Source organism: Myxine glutinosa, chromosome 7 (assembly GCF_964187855.1).
Source record: "Myxine glutinosa chromosome 7, kmMyxGlut1.1, whole genome shotgun sequence".
NCBI classification, from domain to species: Eukaryota; Metazoa; Chordata; class Myxini; order Myxiniformes; family Myxinidae; genus Myxine; species Myxine glutinosa.
Genome location: NC_136267.1, coordinates 168,754,073 through 168,770,252, shown reverse-complemented (window position 1 = coordinate 168,770,252; position 16,180 = coordinate 168,754,073). Strand labels below are relative to the sequence as shown.

The 16,180-nt window shown below is 45.1% G+C and overlaps 1 protein-coding gene across 1 annotated transcript in view; it reads left to right on the top strand.

Annotated features, from left to right (window-relative positions):
* LOC144893028 (obscurin-like protein 1) overlaps positions 1-16,180 on the top strand; it is an 82,231-nt gene that overhangs the window by 51,202 nt on the left and 14,849 nt on the right. Inside the window, exons 3-4 of the mRNA XM_078782525.1 lie at positions 1,147-1,416; positions 15,708-15,968. Of these exons, the coding sequence (XP_078638651.1) occupies positions 1,147-1,416; positions 15,708-15,968 (531 nt within the window). The remainder of the gene's footprint in view (positions 1-1,146; positions 1,417-15,707; positions 15,969-16,180) is intronic.

Genomic DNA, 16,180 nt, shown 5'->3' with positions numbered 1-16,180 from the left:
CATAGGTTGTAGTGGCACATAAGTTGTACTGGCACATGAGTTTTGTACTGGCACATAAGTTGTACTGGCACATGAGTTTTGTACTGGCACATAAGTTGTACTGGCACGTGAGTTTTGTACTGGCACATAAGTTGTACTGGCACGTGAGCATTTCCATTCAAGTAAGTAAAAACCTTTGGCAGTAAGTTGTACTGGCACATGAGTTTATTTTTATTCACAATGTTGAGATCTTAAGAAAGATATTTGAGTTTTACACAAGATATTTGAATCATGATGAGCCATTCCTTCAGGACTCTGTAAAGGATGTTTCCCCAAATTTTTAGTTATTTTTCTTACAATTATCTGCACTCCGCAACATTCCAAGTCACTTTCCATCACAATGTCTATTGATTTTGGCAAGTGTTTTTTTTTTTTTTTTGGAAACAACATCGAGGCTTGTGTAAAAGCTAACATTGATCACAAAAAGACAAACCGACACATAAAACATAAAACATGATAAAGGGAGTGGGAGAACAAGATGGACAGCAGGGACATCGGGAGATCTGTGGGAGGGAGAGGGCTTGGGGGGAGGAGGCATGGGAAGGGGGGGTGGGGGGGGGAGAGGTAAAAACACAAGGACTTCCAGGAAAGAAGTCGGTATTTCAAAAAAGTGGATCTGGGGTGAATAACGGGGGTAGAAAAGATCAAGGTTTTGGATGGGGGAAGATAAGAGATGGTGGTGAACAGCTGTTTTAAAGACCTGGAGGGTGGAGTGGGATTGAAGAGAGTGAGGGAGTTTGTTCCAGAGGTGGGAGAAAAGAGGAATGAAGGAGTGAAGGTGAGCAGAGAGTCTTGATTTTGGCAGTTTAACCATAAGAGGGTTGCAGGCAGATCTTGTGCGACCTGCAGGAATATTTGGGGGACAGGGCCCAGAGAGAGCTGGGGAGGGGGGTGGGGGGGCAAGGCCGGAGAGGAGTCGGTAGAAGACAGAAAGACCACCAACCTGCCTGCGGTGAGTGAGTGAAAGGCCCTCGGAGTTAACTTCATCGCAGGAGATTTCAATGATTCTGAAATCATATTAAAACGTGTTAATCATATTAAAACGTTCAAGATATTACCCAATTAAGTTATCAGTAATGCAATTTGCCACGTTTCTGATGTTCCCAGAACCGGATAGCAGGTTTCCAGAGAAGCTGAGAGATGCAGAAGCACGTGAACGAGGCAAAGCCACTCTGATGTGCCAAATTCCCTTTGGTGCATTGGGCCGTGGATGGTACAGAGATGGAGAGCTGCTCCAACCTGGCAGTCGGTTCCTAATGGAGGAGCTGGGAACCCTCCGTCGACTCATCATTCGTGACGTGCAGCCAGACGATGATGGAATCTATGTGTATGAGCTAGATGATGGAAGCCGCACGGTATCTGAGCTCTCTGTGAAAGGTACAGTCCAGTTAACATTCAAAGTTTACTTCCACTGTCAAAACTACCAATAGCACATTGTATGGTCTGGAGCTCAAGAAGAGCATACTGTGTTTTATGTTGTTGTTAAGGGGTAATAGAATAAGATCGGTGTAAGATACCACCCACCATCAGCCTCCAAGAAAGAGTACGCAGCATCTGATTAATGAACCATACATTATCAAATCAACACTTAGACATTGGTCCTGAACAATAATCACAATTAAAATACACAATTTGGTATCGGTCTGTCTGTCTGTCCGAGATACATTCTTTTTTCTTTTTTTTCTTTTTTTTTGTTTTTTGTATGCAAGATCGAGGCTCGTGAAAGAGCGAACATTTATCACACAGAAAGACAAACCGACAAACCGACACATAGCCGACAAACCGACACATAGAACAAATAACATCGGGAGCAGTAGACAAGATGGGGAGAGAGGGGGAAGGACACAAACACAACATTTTAGAGCAGGAACCGAGAGACATGGAGACATCGAGAGATCTGTGGGAGGGAGAGGGCTTTGGGGAGGAGGCATGGGAAAGGGGGTGGGAGAGGCATAAAACATATGGACACTGCCAGGACTACCAGGAAAGAAGTTGGAATTACAAACAAGGTGGATCTGGGGTGAATTAGTGGGGGTAGAAAAGATCAAGGTTTTGGATGGGGGAAGATAAGAGATGGTGGTGAACAGCTGTTTTAAAGACCTGGAGGGAGGAGTGGGATTGAAGGGAGTGTGGGAGTTTGTTCCAGAGGCGGGAGAAAAGAGGAATGAAGGAGTGAAGGTGAGCAGAGAGCCGAGATTTCGGCAGTTTAACCATCAGAGGCTTGCTGGCAGATCTTGTGCGACCTGTAGGAATATTTGGGGGACAGAGCACAGAGAGAGCTGGGGGAGCAAGGCCGGAGAGGAGTCGGTAGAAGACGGAAAGACCACCAACCTGCCTGCGGTGAGTGAGTGAGAGGCCCTTGGAGTTAGCTTCATCACGGGAGATTCCAATGATTCTGAATGCTTTGCTTTCAACAGCGTGAAGACGAGCTAGGTGTGAGGCAGGAGCACCAGCCCAGAGGGGAGAGCAGTATTCCATTGAGCTGCGGATGAAAGCCTTGTACGTGGTGAGGAGCTCAGGTGTGCCAAGGAAGGACTTCGCACGACGGAGGATGCCCAGTCGGCGACTGGCTTTGCAGGCCAGCTTGGAAATGTGGTTTTCCCAAGAAAGATCATGGCAGATAGTGAGACCCAAAAGCTTCAGCGACAGAACTTCTTGGAGAGGATTGTTGAGAAAGTAGATGGGAGGGTTGTCCAGTCGATCTTTTCGGAGAGACATAGTAAGAGTGTGAGATTTGTCAGGATTGAAAGACATGTTCCACTTGTTTGACCAGTCTGTGATTTTGTCCAGGTCTTCAGAGAGTGAGGAGGCTGCAGACTGCCGATCTGAGGGAAGAGGAATGGAGCGGCAGAGAGTGGAGTCATCAGCAAAGAGATAGAGAGGATTTTCCAGAGAGTCGGAGAGATCATTGATAAAGACCAGAAAAAGCAGAGGGCCCAGCACACTGCCTTGGGGAACTCCAGCCTGAACAGGAAGGGGAGATGAGAGAAATCCATTCAGGGCCACACGTTGACTACGACCAGAGAGGAAGTCCGCAAGCCATGCATGGAGATTTCCATGGATACCATAGGAGTAGAGTTTGGTGAGCAGAGCTGGGTGCCAGACCGTATCGAAGGCACGTGATATGTCGAGGGAGACAGCTCTGATTTCCTGTTTGGCATTGAGGACCTCCATCCATTGTTGAGACAGGAGAAGCAGCATGTCCAGAGTAGAGTGACCTGGTCTGAATCCAAATTGATGATCAGAGATCAAGCCATTGGAGAAGAGGAAAGATTTCATATCCGAAGCAATGATGGATTCCATGACTTTGCTGATAATTGGGAGCAGGCTGATTGGTCTGTAGTTAAAAGGATCTGTTTTTGCACCTTTTTTGTGTAAAGCAGTAATGTTTGCTGATTTCCAGGATGCTGGCAGATGACCTTGAGCAAAAGATAGGGTGAAAAGAACAGAGAGAGGGTGAGATAGAGCGGCAGAGCAGGATTTTAGGACCCGTGGGCTGATGCCGTCTGGTCCAGTTGCAGAATCAGAGTCGAGGTTAGACAAAAACTCCTCCACCTTGTCAGGAGAGAAGGACACAGAGTCCAGGAGCAGTTGGGTTCGACTGGGAAAGGTGGGAACAGAGAGAGATGGGTTTGGGACTAAAGATTTTGAGGCAAACACAGAGTTGAGGCATTCGGCTTTGTCACGTGCGATGTCAACTGTGTGGCCATTTGAGGTAAGGGAGGGGATGGAGGGGGAACAAACACCAGAAACGGATTTGACCAGACGCCACCAGGATTTGGAGGAAGGAGACAGGTTTGAGAGTTCGTTCTTGAGTGAGGAGAGATAGTGCTTCCTGGCACTCCTGAGGGTAGACACACACTTGTTCCGAGCTTGGTGGAAGGAACTGAGATTGCCTTCAGTTGGATTAGCCTTCCAAGAGGCAAAGGCAAGTTGTTTCAGGGCAACTGCCTCACCACAAGATTCGGTGTAACATGGATGGGAGGAAGGGTAAGACAACTGAAGACGAGATGGGATAAATCTGTGCATGAGAGAGATCAGTTTGCTTTGGAAGAATTCCCAGGAAGAATTGATGTCAGAGGCAGTGGAGATGGGAGACCAATCCAGACGATTGATGGCTGCTTGAAGCCCGTCCCAGTCGGCCTGAGTGAAATGCCAGACTCTTCGACGCTGAGGAGGCTCTCTGAGAATGGCCAGAGAGATGTCCACTTTGACAAGCACATGATCAGAAGAACCGATTGGAGCAGAAGAAGAGCAGCAGACATTAGCAGGGAAGTTTGTCATAACCAAATCTAGAAGAGAAGAAACTCCATTGGCTGAGATCCGGGTCGGGAAATTGACAGATTGTGTCAATCCCAGTGAGTCACAGAAGTCCTTTGCTGAGGTTCCATGACTGGTGAGAGAGGAACCCACACCCAACCAGATGGCATGATGACAGTTGAAGTCACCACATATGAGGAAGAGAGAGTTGGGATGAATGGATAGAAGTTGGTCCATGTTGTCAGAGAGTGAAATGTAAATTGAGTCATCACTGTTTGGGGGACGGTACAGAACACATATGAACAAAAGGTGGGAGCGGAGAGGAACCCGTAGCCAGAGGTACTCCTGGGGGTGAGGAGGAGAGAGGGCAGTGCAAGGAGAATGAGGAAGAGAGTTTTTGATAAAGATAGCCACCCCACCACCAGGACGAGGCTCAGGTCTATCATACCGGAAGAGGGAGTAACCAGGAAGAGATATTGAGGAATCAGAGACATCTTGAAGGAGGAAAGTCTCTGTTAAGCAGATCAAGTCTGGATTGTCAGAAGCAACCTGTATGGAGAGATCAGTCAGGTTTGAGCGAAGGCCCCGGATGTTTGAGGTCCATACCGTTAAAGAAGAGAGAGGGGGAGCATCGGGTACAGGACAGGGGAGGGGAGGAGTAGGGTAAGATGAAGGATGAGAGGGGGAGGTAGGGAGAGCAGTTTATAGTGTGTCAGAGATTACAGAAGAGTTACAAAAAAGGGAAGGATGAGGAGGATGAAAGGTTTGGTGGTGAAGGGATGAGGCAGAGTGAGGGGTTGTTTGAGGGGGGGCATGGGACAGTAGAAGTTTGGGGGGGGGGTGGAGGCATGAGATAGAAGGGAGACGAGGTGGGGAGGAGGCAACTTTGAGGAGGGGGGAGGAGGGAGAATTTGAGAGGAATGGTATGGGGGGAGATTTGAATGGGAGGAGTTGGGGGGGAGTTTTGAAGGGGAGGAGTGAGGCGGGAGTTTAGGAGGGGAGGGGCAAGGGGGGAGTTTAAGAGGGGAGGGGCAAGGGGGGAGTCTAGTAGTGGAGGGGCAAGTGGGGAGTTTAGGAGTGTAGGGGCAAGGGGGGGGGGATTTGGAGGGGAGGGGCAAGGGAGGAGTTTATGAGGGGAAGGGCAAGGGGGGAGTTCAGGAGTGGAGGGGCAAGGGGGGGGATTTGGAGGGGAGGGGCAAGGGGGGAGTTCAGGAGTGGAGGGGCAAGGGGGGAGTTTAAGAGTGGAGGGGAAAGGGGGTAGTTTAGGAGTGTAGGTGCAAGGGGGGGGGGGGTTTGGAGGGGAGGGGCAAGAGGGGAGTTTAGAAAGTGGATGATTAATGAAAGACGAACATTGATAACAAATTGGGTTTGTTGTGATTTTCAAGTTAGCAATCCGATTCAGAACGATGGAGGAGGGATGGAATGAATGTGAATTTAGACCATGTAGTGAGGGAGACGTATAAGATATTGAATTTCTTTTTTTTGACGTGGAATGAGTTGGAGAGGAAATTGAGAAAAGCCTTTTAAATAGGAAGAAAAACAGCGTGTTGTAATATACCACTGAAAAAACCACTGAAGGGGAAAGGGTAAACATATTTAAAATAATATTTAAACAGAACCGTGAACAAACTTATATGCACAAAATACCAATGGGGGGAGGGCCGACAGGGACCACCACGAGTCACGTGAACAGGGCAAAAGGTGGATGGCAAGGAGATAATGGGGGCGGGGCGAAAAGCACCGCGATACACCTGGACAGAAAGTACAGGATGAGACAACGGCACACGTGGATTCAGTGGATGAGACAACGGCATTCAGTCGTTACTTATCCAATCTCAACCAAACGTGACAGGGAGACATGGGGGAGGGGGGGGGGGGGGGAGGGGGTGTGGTTATACGACGGATGTAGGTAGCAGTGATTAAACCCCCTCCCTCCACCTGCTCCACCATCTAAAGGGGATTTTCCCCTCCAAGGGTATTGCGTGATAAGGTGTATAGCCATATTAAAATAGCTTATCATGGCGTTTTTCCAAGGGGCCTTTAAATAACAAAAGTAATAACAACACACATGATAATACTAGAACGGCACTCAGTAGAGAGCATACCTCCACCAGGTGAACAGTTTACATTTTGTATCACAGAGTAGACCAGAAAATCACAATACAGAATCACATTTAATCAAAATCATCCATCCACAACTTTTTGAGATATCCTGCTATGTATCATTTTTGGCCCAATCTCTAAATGGTGAAGAATGAAACTTTAAAAAATTCTAGTAGCCGGATCCGGATCTTCACCAAAATCTAATCATTTCGTCCTTGTCACATATGCTACATCTCTGCCAAACTTCGTCCGCATCCGTCCACAACTTTTTGAGATATCCTGTTCACAAAGAAACAGACAGACAGGGGTGAAAACATAACCTCCATCCACCTTTCATGTCGGAGGTAATTAATGTTATTAGAAAGCAATATTAATACTAATAATATACCCCTTCCCCAAGAGGAACGTTTATAAATCGATTATCTTGCTGTGTCATGGAAAACCTTTGCCAGAAGGAAAAATATATATAAACCACAAACACGTATGATTACTATTTTAAACAGATACTAATGCTGTTCAACGATAAACTGAAAAACTACAGAGGAATCCGGACATCCTTGAGGCCATCTCTGCTTATCGCGTCGACTATCACACCTGATCATAGATCTACTGTGGTCTATATACATGATACCTCACAAGGGTTAATTACACAACCCTTCCTGCTGCTTTCATGGAATTTTTCCAAAGCTGCTTCTAATAACAAAAGTAATAATAACACTTATGATAATAGCATAATATTAATGTTATTACGAAACAATATCCCCCACACCAAAGGGTTTTGTGACCTGTGATATTGCCCTCCCTTCCCCCTCCTCCCCCCCCCCCCTGCCCCCAACACCCTTACGGAAGTACATTTTATTATAAGGAATCTAGAATGGTGAGCTACGGTCTGATTGTTTGAATGACCTGATCTAACATATTATGGTGCCATGCATGGTCTGATCACAAGTTAAAACTAGATGGTATTCATAGAACTAGGGAGATACCCATGCTATGCACAGGTAGGAGGCCAGAAGCAAACAGGCAATGCAAATACGGCGAATGTTAAAGCATGAAACCAATAAATTCCACATTCGTGTAGCACCTTCAGTCGTACGTCAGACAAGGACAGCAAGTTCGTGAAGGACTTCCATGAAAAACGTACCCGTTCACAAACAAACGGGTACGTTTACGTATAGAAACATCGATCGATCGTGGGACCGTGGCGAATCTGCATATGGCGATCCGCGAAGTTCACGTTCAGAAAGTAGAAACCATCACGGCATGTCGTCATTCACTTGAACTCGATATCACTTTTTTCATTCCAAACAACATAACTCCAATAAATCACAAAATAAACTTTTAACAGCATTCTTAATGTTTCCTTCATTGTAAAAACTACCAAATCAACAGTTAAAAGGATTTTGAGCCAATAGCTGTTACGGCCTTGGCAAGATCGATGGAGACAGCGATCGGTTAGCATATTCATCACCCAAATAGCTACAGTCACGTGAAAAAGTAAGTACACCCCATGTAAAGTTTTGACTTTTTCAACATATTTCAACATACAGCTATTTGATCTTCATTTCAACAATATTGACAGATAAAGGTGATATAATATAACAAATATCATGAAACATTTACATTATGTAGTCCATTGTATAATTTTAAAAAAACATAAATGCAAATTTTGCATGTGGAAAAAGTAAGTACACCCCTACATTTATCACTACTTCAAATACCTAAAAGTAGAATCAGATGCACCATCTCAGGTGCAAATGATTAGAACATCGTTAGAGAGGATCTTGGAGGAACCTGTCTTATTTAAACCTCAGACATTTAGTTTGGTTTGCTCTTTGTTGTTGAAGTGTGCGGCTTCACCATGCCTAGATCAAAAGAGCTCTCTGAGGCCTTCAGAAAGAAGGTTATAGATGCCCTCGAGTCTGGGAGGGGATTTGAAAATATCTCCAAACAATTTGAAATCAATCATTCGACTGTCCGGAAGATCATTTACAAGTGGAGAAGATTCCAAACAACTGCCAACTTGTTCAGCCAGGCCGCCCCAGCACGTTCAGCCCGAGGGCAAACCGCATGATGCTGAAAGAAGTCTCTAAGAACCCCAGAATATCATCATGGGACCTACAGGTAGCTCTTGCCACTGTTGATGTCAAAGTGCACGAGTCTATCATTAGAAAGAGGCTGCACAAATTTTATTTGCCTGGGGGGTGTGCCAGGAGGAAACCTTTGCTGTCCAGAAAGAACATCAGGGCAAGACTAATGTTTGCCAATGAACACCTAGGCAAAGACCAGCACTTCTGGAACAATGTGCTCTGGACAGATGAGTCAAAGGTAGAGCTATTTGGCCACAGTACCAGAAGACATGTTTGGCGAAAACCAAAGACAGCATTTGACCACAAGAACCTGATACCAACTGTAAAGCATGGTGGTGGAAATATTATGGTTTGGGGCAGCTTCACTGCATCAGGGCCTGGGCAGCTCACCATCATAGAATCCACTATGAATTCTTCATTGTACCAGAGGGTGCTTGAGGATAATGTGAGGCCATCTGTCGGAAAGTTGAAGCTCAACCGAAGGTGGACCTTGCAACATGACAATGACCCTAAACATACCAGTAAATCCACCAAGGAATGGCTGAAAAGAAAGAAATGGAGGGTTCTGGAATGGCCAAGTCAAAGCCCAGATCTAAATCCCATCGAGATGTTATGGGGTTATTTGAAACGAGCTGTGCATGCAAGAAACCCCTCAAACATTGCACAGCTGAAAGAATTCTGCATGGAGGAGTGGGAAAAAATTTCTCCCAGTCGATGTCAGAGACTGGTAGACAGTTATAAGAAACGCCTACTTTAGTTGTTTCTGCCAAAGGGGGCAATACCACCTATTAGATCCAAGGGTGTACTTACTTTTTCCACATGCGAAATTTGCATTTATGTTTATTTAAATTATACAATGGACTACAAAATGTAAATGTTTCATGATATTTGTTATATTATATCACCTTTAGCTATCAATATTGTTGAAATGAAGATCACATAGCTGTATGTTGAAATATGTTGAAAAAGTCAAAACTTTACATGGAGTGTACTTACTTTTTCACGTGACTGTATGTGGAATTATCTCATGTAGAGATTAAATGTCGTTTGAACTTTGGCCGAGGTCATTATTTACTTTTAATGTTGTTTATATACGAATGATGTTTAATGATGTTTATATTGGTTTTGGGTCGTCCTTTCCGCATATCTCGTGGGATTGTAAGTTGGAGAGATGGCCGTGATCGGGGAGCAAAGGCAAGAGAGGTGGAATTCTCTCAAGCAGGGATTCAACCCGTGTCCTTATAAAAGGTCTTTGTCTGAGGTCACCGAGTCTGATCGGTGTAGCTGTGCAGCGATCGGTGCAACCGTTTGTGCGACACCCGGGAAAACAACATCGTCACTATGAGAACATCGTCACAATGAACGTTATGCAAACACGAATGTTATGCGGGAGTCCAAACCTGAGAATGCTGGAGACAAGCTGAAATTGGGAAAACTAAATAGCCTATTTTACTCCTGGAGATCCCAGGATTATCCACACAAAATATCGTTGCAATCGATTCAGCAGTTTTTACGGTACCTTCGAACGGACGGACGGACACACAGACGGACGGACATTTGGTGAATTATTCATAGAATACTTACCCTGCGCAGTCAACTTGTTGCGAGGCAACTCTTCTGTTTTTGAACATTTTTTTTCTTTGATCCAATATGGCTGCCAGACCACGTGAGCGATGACATCATAAATTTATATTCTCTAATATAATTGTTGCATAGATCACGCTCAACACATTTCAAACTGATCAGACTAAGCGTTGTCCCTGTCGAATTATGACGTCATAATTATGGCACCAATGACGTCATCGTTAACAACACCTATTCCCCATGTGGAGTTCTTTACAATGAACCATGTTTCAATTTTTTTCCAAGCAGCGGTTTTGGAGATATAGAGGTGCAACATTTTTCGGTTTTTTGAAGATGGCACCTGTAACACATGACCTATGACGTCATGATTATCATTAAAATATTCTAAAGGAGGAGGCGCTCCTATGGTGAAAATTTCGTCTCCATCAGACCAACAGTTACTGAAAAAAATAAACAATGATCGGATGGATGTGTTCTATTTGTCGAATTATGACATCATCATTAATATATCTTATTCCCCATGGGGAGTAGTTGACAATGAGCCAGGCCTCAATTTTTTCCATGGAGTGGTTTCAGAGATATAGAGGTGCGAAGTTTTTCAAAGATGGCGCTTGCACCACGTGACCTATGACGTCATAATAATCATTCAAATATTCTACAGGAGGAGGCGCTCCTATGGTGAAAATTCCATGCCAATCGGACCAACTGTTGCCGAGAAAATGAATTTTGAAAATGCAGACATGTACGGCACACGGCACACGTACGTAGGTGAATGCTTAACCTCGCTTTTCGCTTCGCGAGCGCAGGGTAACAAGCCTGTGCCCCATTAGCGACGTGTGGTGAGGTGAGCATAGCAAGCTGATCCACAATAGTAAACCAAAAATTGTTTTGTTGTTGGCCATTTGAAGAGAACAAGGTTTTTAGAAACAGGAAAACTAAACTTTATTTAATTCATCTTTTTATAGCTCACCTGGAACGAAGTCCACGGGAGATTATGCGATGGCGCGTTGTCCGTCCATCCGTCAGTCCATCCGTAAACACTTGAAACTTCTTCTCTGAAACTGCTGATAGGATTGTGACCAAATTTGGCACAAATTATATTTGATGTGTTGTGACTAAAGTTTTTTTTTTTTTTTTTTTTTTTTTTTTTGTATACAAGATCGAGGCTCGTGAAAGAGCGAACATTAATCACACAGAAAGACAAACCGACACATAAAACATATAACATAGGGAGCGGTAGACAAGATGGGGAGAGAGGGGGAAGGACACAAACACAACATTTGAGAGCAGGGACCGAGAGACATGGAGACATCGAGAGATCTGAGAGAGGGCGAGGGCTTTGGGGGGGGGGGGGGGGGGGTGGGAAGGGGGCGGTGGGAGAGGTATAAAACATATGGACACTGCCAGGACTTCCAGGAAAGAAGTTGGAATTTCAAACAAGGTGGATCTGGGGTGAATTAGCGGGGGTAGAAAAGATCAAGGTTTTGGATGGCGGAAGATAAGAGATGGTGGTGAACAGCTGTTTTAAAGACCTGGAGGGAGGAGTGGGATTGAAGGGAGTGAGGGAGTTTGTTCCAGAGGCGGGAGAAAAGAGGAATGAAAGAGTGAAGGTGAGCAGAGAGCCGAGATTTCGGCAGTTTAACCATCAGAGGGTTGCTGGCAGATCTTGTGCGACCTGTAGGAATATTTGGGGGACAGAGCACAGAGAGAGCTGGGGGTGCAAGGCCGGAGAGGAGTCGGTAGAAGACAGAAAGACCACCTACCTGCCTGCGGTGAGTGAGTGAAAGGCCCTCAGAGATAGCTTCATCGCGGGAGATTCCAATAATTCTGAAAGCTTTGGTTTCAACAGCGTGAAGCCGAGCTAGGTGTGAGGCAGGAGCACCGGCCCATAGGGGAGAACAGTATTCCATTGAGCTGCGGATGAAAGCCTTGTATGTGGTGAGGAGCTCAGGTGTGCCGAGGAAGGACTTCGCACGACGGAGGATGCCCAGTCGGCGACTGGCTTTGGAGGCCAGCTTGGAAATGTGGTTTTCCCAAGAAAGATCATGGCAGATAGTGAGACCCAAAATCTTGAGCGACAGAACTTCTTGGAGAGGATTGTTGAGAAAGTAGATGGGAGGGTTGTCCAGTCGATCTTTTCGGAGAGACATAGTAAGAGTGTGAGATTTGTCAGGATTGAAAGACATGTTCCACTTGTTTGACCAGTCTGTGATTTTGTCCAGGTCTTCAGAGAGTGAGGAGGCAGCAGACTGCCGATCTGAGGGAAGAGGAATGGAGCGGCAGAGAGTGGAGTCATCAGCAAAGAGATAGAGAGGATTTTCGAGAGAGTCAGAGAGATCATTGATGAAGACCAGAAAAAGCACGGGGCCCAGAACACTGCCTTGGGGAACTCCAGCCTGAACAGGAAGAGGAGATGAGAGAAACCCATTCAGGGCCACACGTTGACGACGACTAGAGAGGAAGTCCGCCAGCCATGCGTGGAGATTTCCATGGATACCAAAGGAGGAGAGTTTGGTGAGCAGAGCGGGGTGCCAGACCGTGTCGAAGGCACGTGATATGTCGAGGGAGACAGCTCTAATTTCCTGTTTGGCATTGAGGACCTCCATCCATTGTTGAGACAGCAGAAGCAGCATGTCCAGAGTAGAGTGACCTGGTCTGAAACCAAATTGATGATCAGAGATCAAGCCATTGGAGAAGAGGAAAGATTTCATATCCGAAGCAATGATGGATTCCATGACTTTGCTGATAATTGGGAGAAGGCTGATTGGTCTGTAGTTGCTAGGATCTGTTTTTGCACCTTTTTTGTGCAAAGCGGTGATGTTGGCTGATTTCCAAGCAGATGGCAGTTGACCTTGAGCAAAAGAGAGGGTGAAGAGAACAGAGAGAGGGTGAGATAGAGCAGCAGAGCAGGATTTTAGGACCCGTGGGCTGATGCCGTCGGGTCCAGTTGCAGAATCAGAGTCGAGGGTTGACAGAAACTTTTCCACCTTGTCAGGAGGAAAGGACACGGAGTCCAGGAGCAGCAGGGTACGACTGGGTATGGTGGGTACAGAGAGGGATGGGTTTGGGACAAAAGATTTAGAGGCAAACACAGAGTTGAGGCATTCAGCTTTTTGACGTGCGGAGTCAGCTGTGTAGCCGTTTGAGGTAAGGGAGGGGATGGAGGGGGAACAAACACCAGAAACGGATTTGACCAGACGCCACCAGGATTTGGAAGAGGGAGACAGATAAGAGAGTTCGGTCTTGAGAACAGAGAGATATTGTTTCCTGGCTCTCCTGAGGGTGGACACACACTTGTTTCGGGCTTTGTGAAAGGAAATGAGATTTCCTTCCGTTGGATTTGCTTTCCAGGAGACGAAGGCAAGTTGTTTCTGGGCAACAGCCTCACCACAAGATTCCGTGTACCATGGACGGGAGGAAGGGTATGACAACTGAAGACGAGATGGGATAAATCTGTGCATGAGAGAGAGCAATTTACTTTTGAAGAATTCCCAGGATGAGTTGATGTCAGAGGTGGTAGAGATTTGTTTTTTTTTCACGGCATTCAAAAAATCGGGGTCTCAAGGGGTCTTTCGGGGGTTAAAGTGGATCCAGGTTTGACCCCTCAAAATAGGAATTTGCTTTTTCCTCTGAAACTACACACACCAGTTCGATGAAACTTTACCACGACCTTCACCACCCGTGATGTACCAAAGTTTGTTCACGGCATTTTAAAAAACCCTGCCTCTTTCGGGATCTATGGGGGGGCGGTTGCCCCCTAAAATAGGTATCTGCTTTCTTTTCAGAAACTACACACGCAATTCCGATGATACTTTACCACGACCTTCACCACCCGTGATGTACCAAAGTTTGTTCACGGCATTAAAAAAAAACCTGCCCCTTTGAGAGTAACAAGGGGTCAAAGTGGGTCCAGGTTTGACCCCCCCAAAATAGTAATTTGCTTTCTTCTCTGAAACTACATAAACGATTTCGATGAAACTTCACCACAACCTTCACCACCCGTGATGTACCAAAGCTTGTTCACGGCATTAAAAAAAAACCTGCTCCTTTCGGGGTCTATGGGGGGGGGGGGGGGGAGGGTTGCCCCCAAAATAGGTATCTGCTTTCTTTTCAGAAACTACACACGCAATTCCGATGAAACTTGGCCACAATCTTAATCACCCGTATTGTACCAAAGTTTGTTCCTGGAATTTAAAAAATTGGGGTCTAAGGTGGTGTATGGGGGTGGGCATGCCCCCCAAAATAGGTTTTTGCTTTTTTCTCAGAACCTACACACACAATTTTGTTGAAACTTCATCAAAACCTTCATCATCCGTGATGTACCAATGTTTGTTCAAGGCATTGGAAAAATTGGGGTCTGAGAAGGGTCACGGGGTGGGAAGGGGGGGGTTGCCCCCCAAAATATGTATTTTTTTGGTTTTTTTTTGTATAAACTCTTATGATTATGTTAGTATGATTCTACATGTTGCCCTGTCTTCTAGTAAGCATTGACATTCGTATAAAATACCCTTATTCCGTGCAGTATACTGTTTATTCTACCAGGTGAGCACTAGGGGTATTGCCCCTGTGTTTTTTCTTGTTGTCATATGAAGAATGCGTGCTCATAAAATATGTTTACACAACATGTCACAGGCAATCAGCTCTTGTGCAATCCTGTGCCACCTGTGCAACCAGGAAGAGAGAAGTTGTGATGTTGCTTACACAGTAGTGGAAAGGTTGTCGGGAGCTAATGCGTATTGGACCATAGTACTATTAAATTTCGAATTTAGCCTGGTGGTTGCTGTGGTGTGGCGAGTGCCACTGATGCAGTGCCCCTTCCACATTACACAAACATTGAGGCTCATTGCAGAGCTAAATGAAAATAGAGTGATGTTGACACAACGAAGGAGCAGAAGTTGGCATATAAGGGAGGACAGAGAAATTGGGAAGGAACGAACTCATCGAAAGCAAAAGTAGGGACAGACAGGACAACGGGACCGAGTGGGATGAATAGACAAAGATTGTGTAAGCAGCCATGAAATAACTGACAAACAGTGTAAATGTGAAAAAGTGTGGGTGGACACATTAATTATAGGGCAGGAATTTGGAATTTGTTCAGGATGTCAGTAACAACTTCATACTCTTGGTAAAAAAGACCGTGGGATTTTGAACACCCACAGCATTCATTGCTGGCAGATGGTTTCCCGGCTAATACCCATCCGAGGGACAGTACACTCAGTGATGCCATCCATTACTTACTTGCAAAACAGCTGTCCGATAGTTTATCGTCAGCTTGAGAATTTAAACCGGACTACACAGCTCAAAAGCAGGTGCGCTTCCTCTGCACTTTTCTGAGGTTTAGGTGTAGTGGAAGAGGGGAGGAGAGGTCAAAATAATTAATTGCATTTCAAAATTTTAATTAACATTAACGTTTATTCAATCAATTAAATGTTCTTTTGTTTTTAATTAACAACGAAAAACAAGCAAAACAAATTGTAGATATTGGAGGAGCGGAGTTGATTATATTGTTAATGGAATTGAGATCTAGATGTGAAATGGAAAGCAGGAATTTTGAGTTTGGCTTAGATAACTATTTCTGTTATACAAATCACAATTGACTTTCCTGGACATGTTTCCTTCTCCTCCATGCAGGGAAAATAGCTAAGCGCCTTCCAAGGAAATTAAAGGCAACAGAGGGTGATCAAGCTGTATTCCAAACACAGATGACAAGCTCACAATTGCAGAGCCACTGGCTCTGGAAGGGAGAGAAGGTTCTTCATCATCCACGTGCTGTGATCCAAGAGGATGGTCTGTTTCGCTTTCTCATCTTGCACGATCTTAGACCAGAAGATTCTGGAGAGGTCAGCTTCGTGGTTGATGGATCCCGAACCACATCTCAACTCTGCGTCAAGGGTGCAGGTTCTCTTTATTTCTCTGTATTCTGCATCATATGATTTTTTAAAACTTTCATCCACAAAAGGACTGTTTATTTAACATTTATAGAAATTTAATAAACTGTGTTTGTTCAGGATTTTATGGGATCTTTAATATGATTGGGTCATTGGATGAATCTCGTAAATGTGGTAGAAAAAAATTACTTTTAATTGTACATTGTAATATTTACA